Source organism: Botryllus schlosseri, chromosome 13, assembly GCF_051294905.1.
Source record: "Botryllus schlosseri isolate E-star chromosome 13, Bs_hap1, whole genome shotgun sequence".
NCBI lineage: Eukaryota > Metazoa > Chordata > Ascidiacea > Stolidobranchia > Styelidae > Botryllus > Botryllus schlosseri.
In genome coordinates, this window is record NC_137248.1 from 3,186,923 (window position 1) to 3,208,968 (window position 22,046).

The 22,046-nt window shown below is 39.3% G+C and overlaps 1 protein-coding gene across 1 annotated transcript; it reads left to right on the forward strand.

Moving 5' to 3' along the window:
- Positions 1–4,238: 4,238 nt before the first annotated feature.
- Positions 4,239–21,509, forward strand: LOC145453710 (ubiquitin carboxyl-terminal hydrolase 44-like). Its single transcript, XM_080331690.1, has 18 exons — positions 4,239–4,554; positions 4,885–4,959; positions 5,888–6,036; positions 6,721–6,877; positions 6,938–7,095; positions 8,451–8,596; positions 9,167–9,656; positions 10,385–10,648; positions 11,674–11,917; positions 13,470–13,683; positions 14,529–14,746; positions 15,145–15,267; positions 15,331–15,467; positions 18,453–18,610; positions 18,675–18,766; positions 19,376–19,498; positions 19,554–19,653; positions 20,345–21,509. The coding sequence occupies exons 1-18, from the start codon at positions 4,453–4,455 to the stop codon at positions 20,572–20,574; spliced, it is 3,180 nt and encodes a 1,059-aa protein (XP_080187816.1). The 5' UTR covers positions 4,239–4,452; the 3' UTR covers positions 20,575–21,509.
- The last annotated feature ends 537 nt before the right edge of the window (positions 21,510–22,046 follow it).

The following is a 22,046-nucleotide window of genomic DNA, read 5'->3' on the forward strand; positions in this document are numbered from 1 at the left end:
CTGAAAAATGATGACTTCGTCTGCTTTTATAGCGTTGCTTCTACTTCAGATTTTCCATATTAGCTGTTCGGATTCAAAAACGGTAATTTTTTTTTATTCATTTACGAAGCAGCGCCGTGCGTCTTACCGTAACATTATAAAATACATGTTTGTATTAGAATATCGAAAATCTCCACAACATGCATGCTTTTATTTAGCGACTGGAGAACCAGGGTGGATTTGCGAATGATAACACTCAAACGAATGGTTCCGCAAATTTTCAGCACTGGTCCGGTAAGTTTTAAAACGCATTCAATTCGAAAGAATGTGATTGATAACTGTATTGAATTGTCGTGTCCGATTTCTCGTATTTTACATCCAATTATTACGTGACTTGATTACTATATCTTCTCCGCTTTGTGTTGCTCCTAGGCTATTTGTTCTTCTTCGGTACCTGAGTTGTTGGCCTACATATTATATATATATAGTTATGTTGCGTATTGTACAACGACACGTCGTCTAAGTGTAGGCTAAAGCTCTATGAGTGTATAAGATCTGACATCCGGTGTTATTTGAATTGCTCAGGAGATAATGGGAGATGCGACGACCACCCCGATTACGTAAAAGACTGTCCAGTGTGGGCAAATTTGGGATATTGCGAGGAGAAAATTATGGGTGAACGATATCCGGCATGGATGAGAAAATATTGTGCAACTACCTGTGGATTATGTCCGAAAACCTTCTCGACGAAATTTACTTTTAAAATAGTGTTGTTAATTTGCTATTTCGCTTGGATCTTGAATATTTTACCGATAAGACGACCAAAAGTGATTGCAGAATTCTGGCTATCCTCTCGTCGGAAACGATCCTCGAGAATTGCATTTTTGACACTGATCACCTTTCCGTGTGTTGTATTATACTACCTTTAGTTATTCAACAAATTAATTATTTCAGATATCTGTAGTTGCGTTTGCCATACCATATGTTTTGGTAAATATCTGAATTATGGGCGACCTGCAGAATTTCGTCACCATGAATTATTTTGGGGATTTAACATATATTTACAATGCACACGATTGTACTATAAAGTTTACGAAAGTGACACTTGAAAATCAAATGAAGTGTTGGTAATGGAGTGGTGGAATAAAAGAAGATGTCCACATTCAAGTTGAAATACAAGCAATTACTACTAAATAAATACAGTCCATCCTCAAGATTACCGGACCACGACTGACCTATCGATCTCGCTTCCCATGAAATGCCGCCACATTTCTTGTCGCTTCCTTTTTCTATACTATCTTCTTTACTTTCATTCAGTGTGCATGCCTCCTCTTTACATCGCCTAGGCCAAGGTGGGTGTCTGATTCCATCATCATCATCATCATTGGTTTATTAGCAATTTTATCAGTTCAATACACCACAAAAAATGCGATACAATGAAAAGACAGGAAGATGTCGAAGCGACAAGGAGTAGTCTATGGAATCTGGAATTGGAATGGAATTCCATAGACAACTCCTCGTCGCTTCGACATCTTCCTTTCTTTTCATTGTATCGCATTTTTTGTGGTGTATTGAACTGATAAAATTGCTAATAAACCAATGATGATGATGAAGATGGAGTTGAAATAATTAACGGAATAATAACCCCGCATACACAAGGCACAAATGCGATGAAATCATCATTGATGATGTCGAATTACGAGCAATACCCTCGGCCTACCCTATGGCAATTACCAGCATCAAAACTACATAGAGTTTTCACGCATTCTATTTTCAAGAAAGCAGCTGTTTTGAGATAGATCTACTTCTACACGTCTACATTACTCTTTCTTCAAACACAAGTTGTGAGATAGCGTATGTAATGGTAGGGTGTGTGGCTTATCGGTAGGTCGTGGGTTGAGTAGCCGGTAGGGTCAGACCTGCAATAAGACTTGAACGTAAAACTGTTGTCCTCGGCTCAGAGTTTCGGCATAGCATAAAAGAAAACATCAATAACGTTGGTGCAGAGTGCAGACCAGCTAACCTTACCTTAAGGTATTTGTGTGTAATGTTAATTGTAATGTGGTCAAAGATAAAGATTCCCTCTCTCTCTCTCTCTTTCGTCTACATTACAAATCAACCTAACTATAGATAACTAACCTACGGATAGATACGCAACAGCCGTCGTCACGCTCTCTTGCCCGGAGGAAAATAGTGCTCAGCAATCTGAACGCAGCATAATTGCTAATCCCATAGCTGACGACATGAGCGCTCAAATTAAATAGAGTTGATCTTATTTGAAAGCTACTGTCGCGTTGATTCTGAAAATATACATTAAAAGTTCACTAAGGGAACGGAACCAGCTCGAAATAGCATTCAAAATCTGAAAATCGACATCGTTTCTAACAATGGCAGAGACGCAGCACAATGACCATAGCAATGGGCCTTGCATGGTTGCGATTCTTTACAACAATGCAGATTTTCAGACTTTGAGGTGAATTTTGAGTGGTTTCCGCTGCCCTGGTCAGATTTTAATGTTAATTTTCGAAATCAGTGCGACAGTAGCTTTCAAATAAGATCCACTTTATTCAATTTGAGCGCTCAGGTCATCAGCTATGGGATTAGCAATTATGCTGCGTTCAGATTGCTGAGCAGTAATTTCCTCCGGGCAAGCAAGCGTAACGACGGGTGTTGCGTAGCTATCCGTAGGTCAGTTATCTATAACCTAACACAACAAAAATGTAACACAGTTACCTGTGACATGGATGGTCGACGGGAGGCTCGATATGACTAACTCTTCAGAGCCGAGCCATCCAGGACAGGAGCAATTTTCACAGTTGATAACTAATAGATAAAAAATAAGGGAAAAAAGAAAAACAAACTCACAGTATCATCATAGTGTCCTATATGGTGTCGACACAAGCAAATCTCACGGCTCAGTGAAATTGTAACACGTCACAATTTCCATTTGGCTACAGGCAATTTGACGGTCATATTTGACCGGCTTGCCGAGCATTAAATTTGGTAAAACGGGTATCAATCGAAAGCTGACTCTGCACTGATGACGAAAATATAAATTTTATTCCGCTCGCGGCCCAGGAACCCCCACAATCAGCCTCGAATTTTTCATTGTTATGGAGATTGGCATTGGGACGCAACAATGCTGTCTGGCGAAACGAGAGAGAAACTCTCTCGTTTCGCCAGTCAGCATTGTTGCGTACCGACCGAGATAGTGTAATGGTTATGCGTCCAGCTTCTCGATCGGTAGGTCGTGGGTTCAATCCCCGGCCGGGTCATACCAAAGACTCGAAAACTGGTATCCGCGGCTACCCAGCTAGGCGCTCACCAGGGATAGCATGGAGGAGAAAAATACGGTGGTACAGACTCAATGATATATATACTCAATGATGTATATGATATATACTCAATGATATATATCATTGAGTATATAGTATATAGTATATATATCATTGTGCAGACTAGATGACCTTGCTTAAAGGTCGTATCGCATCTCCATCGTCAAAGCATCTCGATGGTGCAGGCGAAAATAAATCTGATCTCTCTCTCTCTCTCTCTCTATGGTATCATAGAAAAGTTCGAAATACAATGCATCGCATCTCTACCGCCAAAGCACCTCGACGGTGCAGATGAAAATATATCTGATCCCCCTCTCTCTCAAGCAGTTTGTTTATATAGTTCAGTGTTTCAGAAAGCGTCAGTATCGTATAATACAGTACTACGCCATTACTGGTCACCCTATAGTTGCTGAGAGAATGAGATAAACTGATTAAGCATTTTCAAATTGAAATGATGGATCGCTCTCAGATTCGATCACCTGATTGAAAGCTAGACTATTCATCATCATCATCATCACTGGTTTATTAGCAATTTTTATCAGTTCAATACACCACAAAAATGCGATACAATGAAAAGATAGGAAGGTGTCCAAGCGACTTGGAGTAGTCTACGGAATCAGACACCCACCTTGACCGACTCGTGGAAACAGCGTCTACTCCTTCACTTAATTCAAAATTATCCACGTCTCACTTTAAATCGTAATATAGTTTCGCAAAAATGAACAGAGATACAAATCCGACGCAAATTCGGTTTTACACTCCCAAGAGTAGCAGCTCACGCATCATCGCCGCCCGAAGAAAAATGCTACCCTCATTTCGACTCTTTGCTTTGTATTTGTAACTACTCAGCCATGTGACGTTACGTCACACATCGAATTTTTTGCAAGCGGCAAAGGATCAGATCGCGCTCTCTCGACACCCGCTGGAGGTGATTCAAAATGCAGACTGTTTTGAATGTATAAAAACGATTTAATACATTCGCCCTTTCCTAACTGGACTTGTTATGGTTACAGCTAGGGTTATCCACGTAATTATTGTCCAACTCCGATTCTCTAACCAATGAATATTCAATCGGTAAGCTGCAGTTTGAGATTGAAAGCTGTTACTTGAGAAAGGGCAACTAAAACATTACACAATTATGAGCGGAATCAAAACGCCACCATCTCCTAAGGAGAAGGTGTCTAATGAAGAGAGCGCAACATCTTCGCGATCATCTCCTTCGAAGACGTCAAGGGGAAAGGTTTGTATCTGCAGAAATCATATTATATTGCACTTGATAATAGGCATCATCGACTTATTCTTGTGAGGTCAAGTCAATATACATTGCACAGTTCAACCCCGAAAATTGAATATAGCACATGAGAAAGTGTAATTTTGTCTTGATCTAACCCTAAAATAGTTTACTGTTCTGCAATTGTGAAAATACATGATTTTTCTTCGGTTGATGAAATCCTAGTCACAAGTAATCTCTCCGTTAATTAGTCAATGATATGTTTTGAATTTGGCCATAATAATAATTGTGGTATTGTAGCATACAGGAAGAGGAGAATGTTGAATACATTTTGTTTAGAATGATGCAATTGGGAAAAAGGAAGACAATTACCTTGCAAGATGTACAAACTATCGATTGACAACTGGATATGAGGTTTGCATTTTTGCAGATTTATGACATTAGAATTTTGATTGTATTTATCGCCTTTCTTTGACTCTTGAATTGTGAGGTAATAAATACTCGGATATATTTTTGCTTAAACTTTTGCGGATATTGTCAATTGATATTACTGACCAAGACAAATTGACGGCATTGTTAAGATTGTGATTGTGTTTATATCATTTCCTTGAGTTTGGCAATGTGAGTTAATAAATATGCTTGAATATATTTTTGCTTCATTTTTTGCGGCTATTGTCAATCGATATTACCATGCTGATATTGTTAAAGCCAAATTGATGTATTTTTTTAGATTCTGATTGTATTTATAGCCTTTGCTTGAGTCTTGCAATGTAAAGTGATGGGTATCGTATTGTCACTGTGGCTAAGATTTTGCCAAAAGAAAACGAAAATTCTACAAAAACTTTATTTTCTCAAAATATGAAAAATGGACTTAAGCTACTCCGATTCCTCAGTGACGGTATAATCAGAATTATGAAAATTGATGTTTCCGTTCCATAATTGGCAGTAATCAATTTCTTGTAACAAGCACTGATCATTTTTTTAAATTTTACTGGCTGCTTGATGAAATTTATTGCCTAAAAAAACGGGGCACACAATATTTATCTCAATTCAAACCTACAGAAGCATTGATATATATGTATGAAAATAGTTGAGATTTTTTTTTTTTTTGAATTTGTTCTTTTGTAATTTTAAAGGCTACCTCGTGAAATCGTTATGTTGTCTGAAAAAAACGTTGCAAAACAGATTTGGCTCGAGAAGCATATTTATTGATGTTCAAAATTTAGGATTTCAAATCATAGTATTTACGGTGGGTAGATCTATATAATGAATATGTAAAGAATTTATTTATTTATTTTTGAACAGCCCTACCGGTTCATCAAGTTCTTATCATATTTTTCAGGTGTCGATTTGCAATTGTAAGCATGTCCGTAAAATTCGGATCGGCGAGCGTCACTCAATCTGTAACCCGCAACGATGGATGTGTAATACTTGTTTAACCACCGACTCAGTTTGGGCGTGTCTCAGTTGTCCCAATGTGGCATGCGGAAGGTAATACTTTTATTCAATGTGGGTGAGAGGCACATAATAACACATTATTTTCATATTTGGGTCAACTCCAATGTAATATGTTAGCTTAGCAATATAGATATATTAGCGATAGTCGGACATCAATTAACATTGTAATGGCGTCAAAGGATATAAATGGGGTAAGAAAACCAGACTCATCAACCAATTACGTGATAATGAGTGTGGTTATGGAATTGTGTGTAACATGTGAAAGGCCTACCAAGCAGAGTTGGAAGAAAAACTTGAAAATTTTAGCTTCTCGGAACTAGATGAAAATTGGAATTATTGAATGAAAAATTGAATGAAATTCATATCAAACCAGAATTCATTATCACAAGCACAAGGATGCCAACTGCCTGTAGGCCACGCTTGGCTAATTTCGCACTACACAGTTCTGTAGCATTTTCAGGAAAACCTAAAACAAGGTTAGAATTGAAATTAAGAGCGTAGGAACATTTCATAAATAGGATAAGAATAAAAATTACAGCACAGAAGAAACATTTCACAAATTAGATTACAGGCGGTTTTCTATAATTAGTCAAATTGGACAATTAAATTATCCATTTGTCCAAATCTGCTACCAAGTGCATCAAAGTAGACAAACTATTCATGACTGTAGCATGTGATAAGCTATCTTCTGTAGGTGTGGTTCGTTCTTTTGTTTAGATTTATAAAAGAACACGCCTTGACGCATTTCCAAGAGTCAGGTCACCCTCTAGCAATCGACGTGAACGAACTTTACGTGTTCTGCTATAAATGCGACGATTACGTGTTGAACGACAACAACTCTAGCGACATCAAGGTTATTCGTGAAACGCTGCTGGTTAGTTGTTTAGTTTTTAGCCCTTGAGTCACATTTAAAAGCGACCCTACTCTTTGCCAGGCAATCAGATATCAAAATTTCACGGGTACAACGCGTAGCGGGCATACTCTCAGATCTGCGGTGATAACGGAAAAGGAAGACTTGGAAATGCGACGGCAGATGCAGCAAGATCAATTGGACAGGGATGACCGACTCTTTACGGCAATCTGGCATTCGAGGTAACTTGTGCAATGTGCATGTACAATTGAATAATATATTCATATTGAAATATACCTGAATATTTTCGGCTGGCAATCGTCAGCAGCAACTACCGCATGTGTTTACTAGATCATCCTTATTTTGAATGTAGGGATTACTGGGTTTTAGAAGTAGTTTTTAAAATTGAATGCTGCTAAAGAAAGAGAAAGAGAGAGAGAGTTTATATCATATCATCGCAATCGCAAATAATTCAAATATGGCAGACAAATTTTTGATTCCGTAATTGTGTCCACATGAAGTTTGAAACATCTGCTCTGCCTTGATTATTTGAAATTTTATGCCAATGACACCATATTTGGTGGCACGATTGTCGATATACATAGTTCTTTTGAAGTCACTGCTAATTGCTGACGATTACTTTTACGAGTGTCAGCCGAAAATATTCGGGTTTATTTAAATATGAATGTATCATTTATTGATACAAATTTCAAAGACATCATTGAATGCAGAATGCAGTTCAAGAATTGGGATATACAAGGAAGATTAGTTGGGATTTATCCTCATTATGTAGTATAGTAATTGCCAGATGAAGCAGTAGCGAAGTGATCTGGGGATCATCGAATTTACTGCAGCAGTTGGAGTAATTGGTTCCATATTGTGTGCTTTTAAGATTTGATACAGAATAGTGAATATATCATAATATGATGCCCAATTTGAAATAGCAGCAAAACTGCCTCACTTCCACAACTACCAGCAACCTATTTTGGTAGACTGCCCAAACAGGACTGCTTTGTTGTCTCTGTGTCTCGCGTCTCGGCCGATCTCTGATCTGGTCGCAGTTGAACAGACTCAGGCTTACTTGTGAAATCAGACTTCGAGTAAACGGTAGAGGAGCACTGCTCATGTCGCTTGAGTATGGCGATATAGGATATGATCGAATGTGTACCTTTTATGTGACCACAAAAAAATGAATTTCAGGTCTACACCACATCAAGATGATTTGGAATATTTTTCAACCATATCTAGGCCCTACTCTGTTGGACTTGACGTTAAAATCATTGCACCCAGACATAGTTGTGACGGTGGAATCACAGCTAAGCTTGCGTCCATATTTACAAATTTTGGGATCCATTTTTCAAATTCATAGAAAATCAAGTTTTTGTGAAATTTTGGTATTTTTAGGCCATATCTCGTCTTTGGTTATGCTCGTCACGTTGTTTCAAAGTTAACCGTCGCTAAGCTATGGCCGAAAAATGAAAACTTTGCATAAAGTTTATTTCCTCGAAATATGGAAAATGGACATACGCCACTTTGATTCCACCGTCACAATATATGCAAGTGCCTTGATGACGAATGACCCAACCTTTGCCTGTAGGTTTGTACGGCAAAGAAAATCCTTCAGAAGATGGCTCCGATATATTAAATGGAAACGTACGAAAGATTGTATGCACGAGAGTGAATCTAGCGAACCAGAGGAAACCAGCGATGTAGAATCTAAGGGAGACCATGATAATTCACAAGGTATGTTATTTTGTGATTATTGTTCCTTTTACGCATATACGTTGCACGAGACTGTCCTCGTTATGTTTTGCGTAACTGATCTTTGTTGTACGATAGATTCTAATTATCGCAACCATTTTGAAGCCGTTGGATGTTCGGTGTATGAAAGTTATTTGTAAAGAATTTTCAATAATGTTCTGCGGTCAATCTTAATAATCATTATGTGGTACTTTAATGTCAGATTTTAATAGGCTATTTCAGGACTTTGGTCTTGTGATGGGTAAGTTACGACAACGGTAGACTGGTTAGCGAGCCACTCTCTTCTGTGCCCGTGCTTATGGTGAAGTTCTCATTTTTTATCTTACTTTTATTACTGTAAACATGTCAATATTTTGCCATCAAAGTAGTTTGAGACTTGACTGTTAGATGTGTCTGCGCCTTGTCTTGCGGCATATGCACATCATGCACTCATGGTATGCATATGCACAATCCGTGTGTACGTAAATCATATCAAAAATATACTATGTCCTATTCCTGTAGATGAGACCTTGCAATTACTGTGAATAACAGCCACTTATTATCATTTTCTAGGTGTGGAGGCTTGCTCGTTGCCAGGTTTTACCAGTGAAAAGGCACAGGACGTGCAAATAAGTGACATTGCCGAATCACCTACGCCTGCACTCCCAAAGTCGCCTGTCACTTTAACTTCAGGAATATTGCCAGATCCTGGCCAGGCGCAAGCGACGAACTCTGGTAGCAGTGTCGAGGAAACGATTGAATCCGCAAAATCGAACTGTACGCCCCATATAGCCTCTGAGGCATTGGCAGGGGCGGAATCTTGCGAAGAAAGTGTGAAGCAAGATAAAGAAATTGCCGACTCTACTCGCACAGAGGCCGTGAAAGTGGAAACGGACTCGTCGAAAGAAATACCGATCGAACTTTGCGACGACGAACACAAATCGCACACGCCAGACGAAGTTCAAAGTCCTGTGTGTTCGGAAGATGAGATCCAGGAAGAGTCCGTTCCATCGGTGCCCTTGAATATTTTGTCGAGACCAAAGAGGAGTAATGCCGCTGCAAGGTGAGTTCTTCTAACCTTTCCTTTTATTGCTTTATTTGTCCTCACTACTAGTGCATAGAGTAAATTTCTTGCGTTTGAATGCATGCGTAATATTTTATCATAAAAATATTCTTCCCGTTTCTTGTTCTCTCTCACCCTAGTTCACGAGTCCGTTAATGCTCTCTCTTGAACCCTTTACACATCATTCGTTTCTCCTATGAGTTAACGCCAGACAAACGTCATGAATCTGCTTACATTTTCTGTTGATTTGTTTACATCTTTTCAAAGGCTAATTTGCAATAATTTATGGTTTCAACATAGTGACTTCTGTCATGAGTTTTAATGCTTTATATCAGCGCTCTTCGACCGTCTTTGGTTTGGTAAACATTTGAAATTGTTGTTATTGTATGTTGTGACAACCTCGTGCCCCCATGTTTGCTTGAAAGATGAGATTTTGCGTATCACCATATCACCATGTGAATTGAACGAAGTGGAGCTGTTCAAGTTTTACACGCTGTCAATCAGAGTTTGATTTTGGTTGCAGACTGCTTGCTACTGCATGCCATGAAACAGCATTCAAGCAAACTATAGAATATAGCAAAGCAACTATTTAATGACTGTTATGTTCCTGCACAATATTTCAATTCGAATATATTATTCAATTGTGTATATTGAAGTTCTATACCTCCAAGAGTCTGTTTGGGCAGAAAAAGACTGTTTGTTTCACTTATGCTGCTCTCTAATTTAAGATATAAAGAAATCTTCGGCAGCCTCGGTATCGGCCCGTTAAAAAGAGAGACTTCCTGTCCCATACCATCGCATGGACACCCCGACGAACCGCCCTCTAAAAAGCGCAACGTACCAGAACGGCCGCCGGGCCGCAGAAGCGACCGCATCCGTAGGATAGAGAGAGCCAAAGAACGTGCCTCCAAACGGAAACAGGCAAGGTCAAAGAAAGCGAGGTCCGAATCCCGTAAACGCTTGAGGCAGGCCGACAAGGAAGCTATTAAAAAGTATGTGTGTGTCTTGAGAGTTGTAGCCTTCAACTAAACAGTTTTCAGCTTTTCAAATTTAGATTAGTACTAAAATTATAGCTCTACAATTTACTCCCAAGATTATAATAATTATAGCTTCACATTTTTTTTTTGCAAATAGGTTACAACTAGAATTATAGCATATAGTTTTCTTCGAAATTAGATTAGAATTAAAATATGAATGAGACTGACGAGTGTCTGTACGGCAGGCTTGGCACGTTTCGTCAGGGTTGTAACCAAGTCACAAGGCTCCGAGTCACAAGTCAATCTCATTTGTATAATTTTGACACGAGTCATTTTCAATTCACCACCCAGTCAAGTCCGAGTCCAAGTCAGCAAGCAGGGGGTCGAGTCCAAGTCATTGTGTTGACTTCTTAGTTTCCAATTGAGGTCTTGTTGAGCCCATCTTCTATAACTCTGTTTGGTGATATCGAATGGTTCGCATTTATAATATACTAATTTTCCTCGCTTTTAGCAGTTTCTGGTCGCATTTCAAGTACCAGTACCAATAGACGAAATTCCAACAGTGTGGTTACTGTACTATTCTTCGAAATTACAATGAAATGTCGGTCTGAGTCTCGAGTCATATGACTTGGTCCGAGTCATGCGCAATGACTAGAGTCCAAGTCGAGTCAATACACAGATCGAGTCGAGTCACTTCCGTATTTTTTAGAAAATGACTCGAGTCAAGTCGAGTCATTAGAAAATCGTGACTCGAGTTGGACTCGAGTCTATTCATGACTCGAGTCATTACAACCCTGCGTTTCGCACTATACAGATCTCCTTGGCATGATTTTCAGGAATACCAGAAATTAGCATTGGAACATTTCACATATTGTACAAGTTGAGTCGAGACACAAAATTGACTTGAGTCGAGCCATTTCCATATTTAAAAAATGACTAGTCAAGTCTAGTCACCAGAAAATCGCGACTCGAGTCATTATAACCCTGGCATATCCTCATAACCTGTTCCATATGATGAAATGTAAAACGTAACGTTACAGAACTAAAAGCGTGGAAACTTCGTCCAAGAAAGTCGTTAAAAAGAAAACACCCAGGCGTCCCGCGCCGGCGTCCAGAGCCCGACGACTGATCAGCGGTCCGCCCGCGCCCAGCAAACGAACCCATTCGTATCGACCCCCGTCTCTGTACGACAACGTGCCGAATAAGGCGGTGACGTCGCTGATCCCGGGCGTTACAGGGCTTCGGAACTTGGGAAACACTTGCTACTTAAACTCCATTATACAGGTGACCCATTTTACCTTGGGCTGGGCAACATAGAGTACCTGGGTGAATAAATTTCGAGTCGAGTATTCGAATCTAGCTCTGGAGTCTGTTCGCTTTAGCTCCCATTTCCATTTGCATTTTGCATATGCCAACTCTTACTCTGATTCGTAATATATTCTTCACAGATATCAGACTTGAACATTTCTGTATATAAAGTATATTTATTACATTATCACTTATTTTGTGATGCGGTTGTTGATATACAATGTTCTTTCCAATTCTCTACTAGTTGCTGACCATTACTATTTCAACATAGATATATGTTACTCAAGCTCTGTACCTTCAAGAAGCTCTTCATTACGTTTTAGATATAATTATCACCAAGTCAATCAACCGATCTCTTTTTGCTCGTGGAAAGTAATTCAATTTGCGAAGGTCTGCCCGGCCCGTGTGATAAACTTCTACATCTTCTGTAACTGCAACGGCACTTTTTAGTAACATTTTAGAACATTTGGTTCTATTTTAACGTTCTTGGAATTAGAGCAGTTTAACAGATACAGATACAGACTCCCAAAGAGTGTTGCAAAATTTATGTGACATGATCCATGATTCAAGCACCATTTATTATGAGGCGATGACAATGATAATGAAGATGCTTTTTTGTGGATCATGACTATTTTGTAGTGCTTTGTGGCCGTCGCGAGGGTCACAACCCTCACAACGTTTCGTTTGTATTTTTGTGTGACATGTTTTTTGGCTCTGAGATACGGCTAACGCTCGATCAGTGGAAATGAGGTATTGAACTGTTTCGTGTGGTGAGTCACGAGCAATCAAAGTTTACAACCTTGCAACTAAACTTTAATTCTCGTTGAAAAATCAAATCTTAGGACGAATATAAAGTTGGACTATCAATAAAGTTGATTATCAGGTTCATCAGGATTAAACAACCAGGATTAAGGAAACCTCAGCGCATAAAGTTAGTTTCAATCTCATGATTTAACAAACCCGAAAAAGTATAGATAACTATGCGTACACTGCGTATCTGTATCGCTCCTATGCGCAAATATTTCCGATAATGATTGTCTCCTAGGTAATGGCTACACTAGACAATCAACGAATTATGTATAGTTGTATACCCACCATTGCAGAGCGATATTGATGTTATATAATCCGTTTCTTAGCTGTACCGTATCAATTGGACACACGACTTTCACTTACCGATGATGATAATTCTACCCATTGAAGTGGCAGTATCGTTATCAGCAGGCTGCTGTTTCATTCAACAAATTGATAACTGACAGCCAATAACGCGTTTTCGCGTTATGATGCAACAGATAACACCGCTTCATTGAAAACTCGGGACACCTCGAGTAATGATCGCGCATAACCTTTTCCAACTTCATGCCTCGAGATTAGCAGTTTTTATTCACACGATTAGCATTCTTCCTGATCAGCTAACTTTATTATCTCTCAGTCTCTTACTGCCGACTCGAGTCATTAGAATCAATACTCGTTCGAATCATTGTGCCTAGCCCAAATGTAACTCGTATTTACAAAGTTTTCACATGTTCAGGTTTTGGGACATTTGCAAAAATTCCGTCTCTGTCTGCTGGGCCTGCGCGAGATGGAATTTAATTGTTCGAAAGGCGCGGACGCCCTGTTTTGTTTTGCGCCGCCGCAAGGTAAACAGGTGCGGGCCTTGACCCGACGGACCACTGTGGAATTGTACAACGAACAAGTGAAGCCGACGTCTATGTCGGCGAGGAGTACGGGAAGGAGAAATTCAGGTATTACTTTTTGTTGCGCCGCAGTGTTAATGTTGGACTGCAGTAGTTACTGTGTGATACACTTTCTCAAATCTCTGCGAGAACTGCATGAATCAGTTTCTGTAAATTCAGTTTTTGGCATCGTCAAATTTCGGAATATGTCCTTTACATCGATAACTCCTGATGCTTGTCAATTTAGCTGCAGCAATGAATCTGTGTCAACTGTGTGCATTATGTATTATGGGTTCGAATATAGCAGCAACACCATTCACCACCAGTGTTAGCACGGCCGTGTGACTAAGTATTTTTAATGTCCAGAGGTGGTCTGTAACACAGTAGCCTACTAATATATACTTTTTCAGTGCCTAATTTTACCGAAAAACTATCTAAATATCAATAATTTGCTTGTCATATTTTTTCTGTTCAGTTTTAAGACAAATTTCTATGGAAGTGAGATAGAAACTTGTTGCTTCCGCATCTTTTAAGCCCCAAATCAGCTTTCTAGCGTAAGCGGTCGTCAATATATAGCGAAATTAGCTATTTTTGGCCCGTTCGGTGAAATTGCACGACCACTAGAGGGTGTACAAGCCCAAGATTATTATAGAAATTATTTTTTAACATTTGGGACCACATATCAAGTGTCGGTTTTGAAATTCAAAATTTTCCATTTTTCACTCCACCCTAGTATCCCAGTGCTAACTATTTTGACCACCATTGTAGATTTGTAGTTCAGTTGCTCTTGAATTTCTGCCTAACCGCAGTATGGTGATAACGCATTTGAAAACGGATATCTATTTGGCTTTAAACTCTGGTTTGAAGCTTTCATCTGTGTCCGATTCGTAGCTTCACGTTCAACCGTGTTTCAGGTTTGAACGGAGGCCAGTCTCCTCAAATGTCGGGCGGCTCTCCGATCAAAAGCGACTGCCATTCGCCCACCGTGTCCAGCAAGGATTACTGGTCGTCCTCGCTGTCTCTCTGTAACGAACTCGACCACCTGTACCAAGTGATGTGGTCCGGGAAATGGAAGCTGGTGTCGCCGTATCACTTTCTACATTCCGTTTGGAGCTTGATACCGTCGTTTCGAGTGAGTTCTTGGGTTTCGGTGATGGCCGCAGTTGGAAAACTGGAAAATTTTCAGCTTTCAATATTAGAATTAGGATGACAGGGTTATGAATGTTGTGCTTTGCAAAGTAAGATCTCGCGAAGGAAGGGTTCATGTTACTGCAATTGAATAGAATATTCATGTTCATATCAATATTAATATACTATTCAATTGTATATTGAAGTTTTGTACCTCCCAGAAGCTCTTTATTGTCATAATTCTGTAAAAATACTGCGGACATAAGCTGATTGACAGATTTAGGGAACTAGAAGATTTACAGCTTTCCCAAATTAGATTAGAATTAGAAATATAGCATGGAAATATTCCGCAAATTAGTTTAGAATTCGATTAACAACCACTATATTCTCTTTGTATTGTAGGGTTACACACAGCAAGACGCTCAAGAATTTTTATGCGAACTACTGGACAAGATCGTTTCGGAATTAAAACGTAACTACACCGACTCCAAGTCTGAGAATAAAACCGCTAAAAGAATACTTCAGGTCTGTTCAAACCTCGTTGCGATGAGTTACTTTTCGTGATCTCACCCAGCCCGCATTTCGCAGGTTGTTGAGACTGTATTCGAAGGCCGTCTCAAGAGCCAAGTTCGATGCCTCGAGTGCGGCAATGTGTCGTCTACCGTCGAGCCCTTTTGGGATTTGTCTCTCGAGTTTCCGGAACGTTATCACAAAATCAATGCCAAGTAAGTTCTGTAGCTTGCTAGTTTTTATTAGTGCTGGAGTGAAAGTAATGAGAAAATGGTTGGTTTGAAAATGTTCCAAGCTTTGAATTCCTGTGTTCACAAACCTCGCATGCCCTTATCTTAATACGTGTGTAGGTATACCCTTCTGTCTGCGGCTGTTGACTGCTATGCTGAAATTTCAGAGACGACAATCTTACTGCATCAATCACTTCCTTTTGGGTCAGTTCATGCCAGGTGGTCCAGAAAAATTTCAAAATATTCCCCCACCTCCTCACATTATCATGAAAATTGGTATGCTTGGGAAACTTTTCTTTCTGATTTCAGAAAAACAAATTTTATGAAAATCGATCCAGTACAACCGAAGATATGGCCGTTCAAAAATTGCTGTTTTTGTGATCGCGAAAGCGGAAAAAAATGACAGAAATTTACACATGCAATTGAAATTTGCTATATTTTAGTCAAATTTGGGTTGTTGAGGGTGACACTTTCACACTTGTTCATTTACATCCTACTTGATACTTTGCCCCCTTCTTTGACACCTGGGGTTGCATAGTCTGACCTTTAGCCCCATGATTCTGTTCGCGTCTTTGAAAATCGCTCACGCGTGACGTCATTTTTAATTGCAAATTTTTTTTGACTAAGAGGTGGTGTCATCAAGTGTAAGGTGTCATTGAAAAGCTCCTGATAAGGACTTTCAGAATCAACTATAACATTCCTCGCTATAAAATCATTACATACCATAAGAGTGCCATGAAACTAACCTGCAAATAACATGTTTTAATTGAAAATCTCACCTTTCTCAACATGACACAAACTCTGTAAAACAACTAATTTTACTTTTATTCTATATGCAGTACCTATTGTACTATACACAAGGTAGTCAGTATAGCTCAGAACAGATAATTGCCGACATAAATTATGCTGGAAATAATGTTTGAAAATTGGAGAAAAATTTGCTACACAGTTTGAGGTGAACACACAGTACTTCAAAAATGAATCAGAATTCACAACTAACGCAATGATAAGATGCAATATTTTATGTATTCTACACAATACATTTGGGCAACGATCAGCACTAAACAATGAAATGGACAATAACAATGAAAATCAATGTCAGCGGGTTGATAGATTTCATATTATGGTGAGATATCAACTATGCACTTCCACATATCAGATATATATATTTATCTTTGATGATATGTCTTCCAAACTTCTTTGACTTTCAGTGTTGTTTATACACACTCATTTTGATGCTAACTCGGTCTTTTAACGCCGGCATCATCCTGTTGTATTTGCTGTTTCCAAAAATCTTCACAATTTTTTCATCTGAAAGCATCTTCCCTTTTTGTGGTGGTGGCAAAGAATAACTCCAGTGTCATGTTCTTGCTGTTTCGCATCTCTCACCAACCTTCCACTTACTCCAAAAATTTCCGAGATTTTCATTCTTGACCAATTGTTAAGATTTGAATTTTTTGAGGTCTTGTTGAATTAGGGCTATTGTTTTTTCTTATATTTTTGATACGATATTTCAAAAGCAACTCCATTTTCATATTTGTCTCTTCCCGTCCCTACAAATTCTTGAATCTCATCAACATGTAAAACCTTGGCAAGCTTTGTTTCAACATTGAGATTCAAATCTTGTATTTTTCTTTTTCCGTATCTAATTTTTCGATTTCCAGAAAGAGAATGCAGCTTTACTGGAGATTCACCAACAGCATGAACACACTGATATGTGCATTGTTAATATCTCACCATAACATGAAAACTACAATACATGAGATATTGGGTCTTATTGCGATAGTTGTGAATTCTGAGTAATTTTTGAAGTATTGTGTGTTCACCTCAAACTGTGAAGCAAATTTTCTCCATTATTTTAAAAATGTCTCCCAAAATTATTTCCAGCATAATTTATGTCAGCAATTATCTGTTCTGAGTTATACTGACTACCTTGTGTATAGTACAATAGGTACTGTATATAGAATAAAAGTAAAATTAGTTGTTTTACAGAGTTTGTGTCGTGTTAAGAAAGGTGAGATTTTCAATTAAAACATGTTATTTGCAGGTTAGTTTCATGGCACTCTTATGGTATGTAATGATTTTATAGCGAGGAATGTTATAGTTGATTTTGAAAGTCCTTGTCAAGACCTTTCCAATGACACCTTACATTTGATGACACCACCTCGTAGCCAAAAGATATTTGCAATTGAAAATGACGCCACGAGTGAGCGATTTTTGAAGACATGAGCAGAATCACAGGGTTAAAGGTCAGACTATGCAACCCCAGGAGTCAAAGTAGGGGGCAAAGTATCAAGTAGGATGTAAATGAACAAGTGTGAAAGTGTCATCCTCAACAACCCTGATTTGATTGAATTATGGCAAATTTAAGTTACATGTTTATATTTCTGACAATTTTTCCGCCTGAGCGATCACAAAAATTGCAATTTTTGGACGGTCATACCTTCGGATTTAGTTGACCTTTTTTGTTGCAATTTGGATTTCTGAAATCAGAAAACAAAGCTCTGTAAGCATGCCAATTTTCATGATGTTTCGAGATAGTGGGGATATGGCCTGGACCAACTGATATGATATTACCCTTTTATATATTTTATCATCAAAACGAATGTTGGTTCGCGAGACGCTAATAAAAGCCGGATTTGAGCTGTGTTTAACAAGTTTTAGAGGATCTGATGTAGATAGATACGAATGTTGATATGCAAATTTCTTTGGAATTCTCTACTAGTTGCTGACAATTACCCCTAACGAGTGTCAGTCGAAAATATTTGGTATGGTATATGGTACAATATGAATTATTGAAGTTCTGTACCTTAAACAGTCTCTCGGATGAATCCATGCATATGAGTGAATGATTTCGTCAATTTTCAAATCACTTTAGGCTAGGATAAAAAGCAAACTGGGCTGTAGCCTATATTGGCAATGTGAACCGTATTGCCTTGTTGGCGAGATGCTGACTGGCAACATTTTCAGGAGAAAGTCTGCCACCGGGAATCGCCCTGGCACCGTGCCTTCCGACCCTTGTACGCTTCACGAGATGCTGGAAAATTTCACAGCGCCGGAGTTGCTAGACGGGGGAAAGGTGTACGGCTGTTCTAAGTGTAATCATCTTCAGCAAAAGAGCAGCCATGGTTCGATACATTTGTTTTTTACAGTATTTCTATTTTGCTCTGAACTTTGTTTCTGTTTGACCAGGCGGCGGTCAGAAGAAGAACGTCCTGTACCGAAAATATTCGCAGCTACTCACGGAAGCGGAAAAGCAGCTGAAAGTGCTTGAACTACCGCAGGTAAGAGATTGCTTCGTTGGTGAATCTGAATTTTTTCTAGCACTGAGTAAGTCATCGGGAATCAACCCACTCTTTTCGTCTCCGCTAGAGTGATGTCGATGGTTCTCATTCATAATATTGTAATTTTCCTCACTTTTAGCAGTTTCTGGCCCTATTTTACAATAATACGACGAAATACCAGTAATATCGAGTCATATGAATTGGTTAGAGTCATGCTTAATGACTCGAGTACAAGTTGAGTCAATACAAAAATTGACTCGAGTCGTGTCATTTTACGCATTTGATCCGAGTCATATCAACCCTGGTTCTGAGTCACAAGTCAATTTGACTTCAACAGTTTTTACTCGAGTCATTTTCAATTCACCATCGAGTCCAAGCAACGGGTCGGGTCTGAGTCGTAGTGTTAAGACTCAAGTCTGAGGTCGAGTCAGGTTCAACCCACTTCTGTGAAACGCTTAGGTGATGTCGTCGGTCTCCGATTCTCAATATACTCATTTTTTCTCACTATAAACAAGTCTCGGATTAAAGTTCGGCGCGTGAAAAACATTTCAGACCATATCTTATTTAGAGTGGTGTGCCTTTAACACGCGATTCGATCATCGTTCGCAGATTCTCCGATTTCATCTGAAACGTTTTCGTTGGATCGGAAGGAACCACAGAGAAAAGATATCCGTTCACGTCGATTTCCCGTCGGAGCTCGACATGACGCAATATTGTTGGGGTCTGGGAAAGGTTAGTTTTGGTTTTGCGGCGCTTTAGATACGGAATGATGACTGGTTTGCTTCAGAACGACAAGCACATGTACGATTTGAGCGCTGTGGTCATTCATCACGGGCGGGGATTCGGTTCTGGTCACTACACTGCGAATTGCTGGAACGGCGCCGGTGGTGAGATAAGCTTTGTCTTTGTGACTTGGAGATTATTTTTCATCAAGTGGTTCGCGGGGTTGCTCTGGCGAATGGGAAGCTACTTACTTTCTCACTTTTGATGCTGAAAAGTAGAAAGTGTTTTTTGGATAAGTTTGCATCACCTTTACGGGTGAAATTGTTGTGGGGGGCCTACAGTAACTGAATCTATTTTCGAAGATGTTACTTGTAGTGTGGTTTTGCATTAGTCATGAAGAAGTCATGTAGGAATTTCAAAAGTAGCCACATTCCCTTACCTGCTAAAAGTATGTGACCTCTACCGAATTTACTTCTTTCTACTTCCTTCTTACTGACTTCCGAGTCAAAATGAGATTCTTTTGACTTGAGTGAATTCGAGTTTATAATTCACCGCTTAGTCCAAGTCATTAATTACACAGTAATTTTCCTCGCTCTTTCTTGCCCTATACTACTGAAAGACGAAATACCAATACTACGAAACTTTACTATTCTTTGAAGTTGCCACGAAATGCCTGTCTTGGTGGTCCTAGACTCGTGTCGATTGATGAGTCGAGTATATACACAAATTGACTCTAGTCGAGTCACCAAATAATCGCAACTCGAGTCATTACAACTCTGCCTCTTCCTACTTCGGTAAATTCAAACCCCTTTCGCTTTTTTCTTAACGATTGGCGTTGATTGTTTTTTGTTACAGAATTCTGGGTGCACTGCAACGATTCCAATCTCGAGCTCTGCTCCATCGAAGACGTGAAGGCGTCGCAAGCCTACATTTTGTTCTACACGTTACGCGGGATCGACCCTTTTCCTCATATATTCACCCCGCCAGCCACGCCCACTGTACCCAGAAGTATGTCCCCCAGCGTTTCGGACGGCGACAGCTCCGAGGTTTCTACGTCCGATTTTCAAGGCCACGAAAACGTGTGAAGCTACTTGAGTCGGACGTATTTTGGACGCGTGCGATTAGAGAGTTATTTTTTATGGTTATACTCTGCTTTTGTATTTTATCGATTTTCAACGTAAGTGTTTCGAATCCTGTGAGACCAGCAGAAGAAATATCTGAGCGATTTGATCCTGAACCGAGTGTTAGTATGAACGATGTAGGTGTGCACCACATTAAATATAGTTTGGTTTATTTTCAACCATACCTTGACAATGGTAACCACATTGAATTGGATAAAATTTCCCAATTGTCGGCTACAATCAGAGAGCTATTTTTTTATTGTTGTACTCTACTTTTGGATTTTATTGCTGTTTCATGCAATTGTTTCGGACCGGCAAAAAATATCTTATCTGTGTTCTGTACCGTTGATTTTGGACCAAATTTTTGAAGACAATTGTTGATAAGCTTGGCAATTCACGAGGACCTGCTTGCGTTATTCATGAATTTTGCTGGCGTAATCACACTGGCGCTGGCAGCATGTTTTATGTTCTGGTCAATTTTAGCGGTTGTGTTCTCTGTGTAGTGAGCGCTGTGGCGAACCAACAGTGTTAGGCGTGCCTAGGAGATACTATTTACCGATTTTTAAACCAAAACAGTACGAAACAATTTGCCAAAGCTTCCAGTCTGGTGCTACCCAATCTTTTGCCTGATACTATTCTCCTAATGGTGCGTTATCAAGCTTTGTACTGGCCGGGATTGGAAATGCTCATCGGATGTGTTCTACAATATGAATAAGCTTTGACGCGGTGGTTTGGGTTATATCTGAAATCGGTTACCTTACATTTTACATTGCGTTTGCACGTATGTGTTTCAACATTACGTTCGATGAAGAATCCCCTTCATTGCCTTCGTTTGCTTGTGAACTTGAGTTGCGACTGCCTCTCGTTTCTTAATGGAATTAAAAGCCACTACTTTTGAAGTTAGCGTCTGCGAAATTAAACTGATTGCGGATATCGGTTATGCTGGGAATTGACGGCCGCCGTTGAGCAAAGGTCCATTAATCAGGTTCGCTGAATCATTCTGGCAACCGACGTATGGGAAAGTTTGAATGACATAGTTAGTTATAGTCGGCGGTTCAGATGTTTTCATCAGCTAAGGATATTGAATAGAATATTCATATTGAAATAAACCCGAATATTTTTGGCTGACACTCGTCGGGTAATCGTCAGCAACTGGTATTTGGGAAGAACATCATTGTATAATGTATATCAACGATCGTATCTCGAAATATGACGTCACCAGCATGAAATGAGATCTCAAATAAGAGAGCGTTCAATGTACTATTTTAAGATGGTACACGAACTCCTTTTGTTGACAAAGCTTGGGCTGATGTATTTTGATAAAGGCCGACTCCAAGGCACACAGCTAAAGATATGTACGGCGTGATACACCAGACCAGAGACAACGTTATTGTTAAGAATTTAATCCTTTCAAAAACACCACAAGATTGCGATTC

What these genes read in the sequence shown, in the direction of transcription:
- LOC145453710 (XM_080331690.1), top strand. Translation starts at nt 4,453, where the DNA reads ATGAGCGGAATCAAAACGCCACCATCTCCTAAGGAGAAGGTGTCTAAT. An exon ending in CGAAGACGTCAAGGGGAAAG is followed by an intron (nt 4,555 to 4,884) that starts GTTTGTATCTGC and finishes CATTTTGTTTAG; the next exon opens with AATGATGCAATTGGGAAAAA. An exon ending in ACTTAAACTCCATTATACAG is followed by an intron (nt 11,918 to 13,469) that starts GTGACCCATTTT and finishes TCACATGTTCAG; the next exon opens with GTTTTGGGACATTTGCAAAA.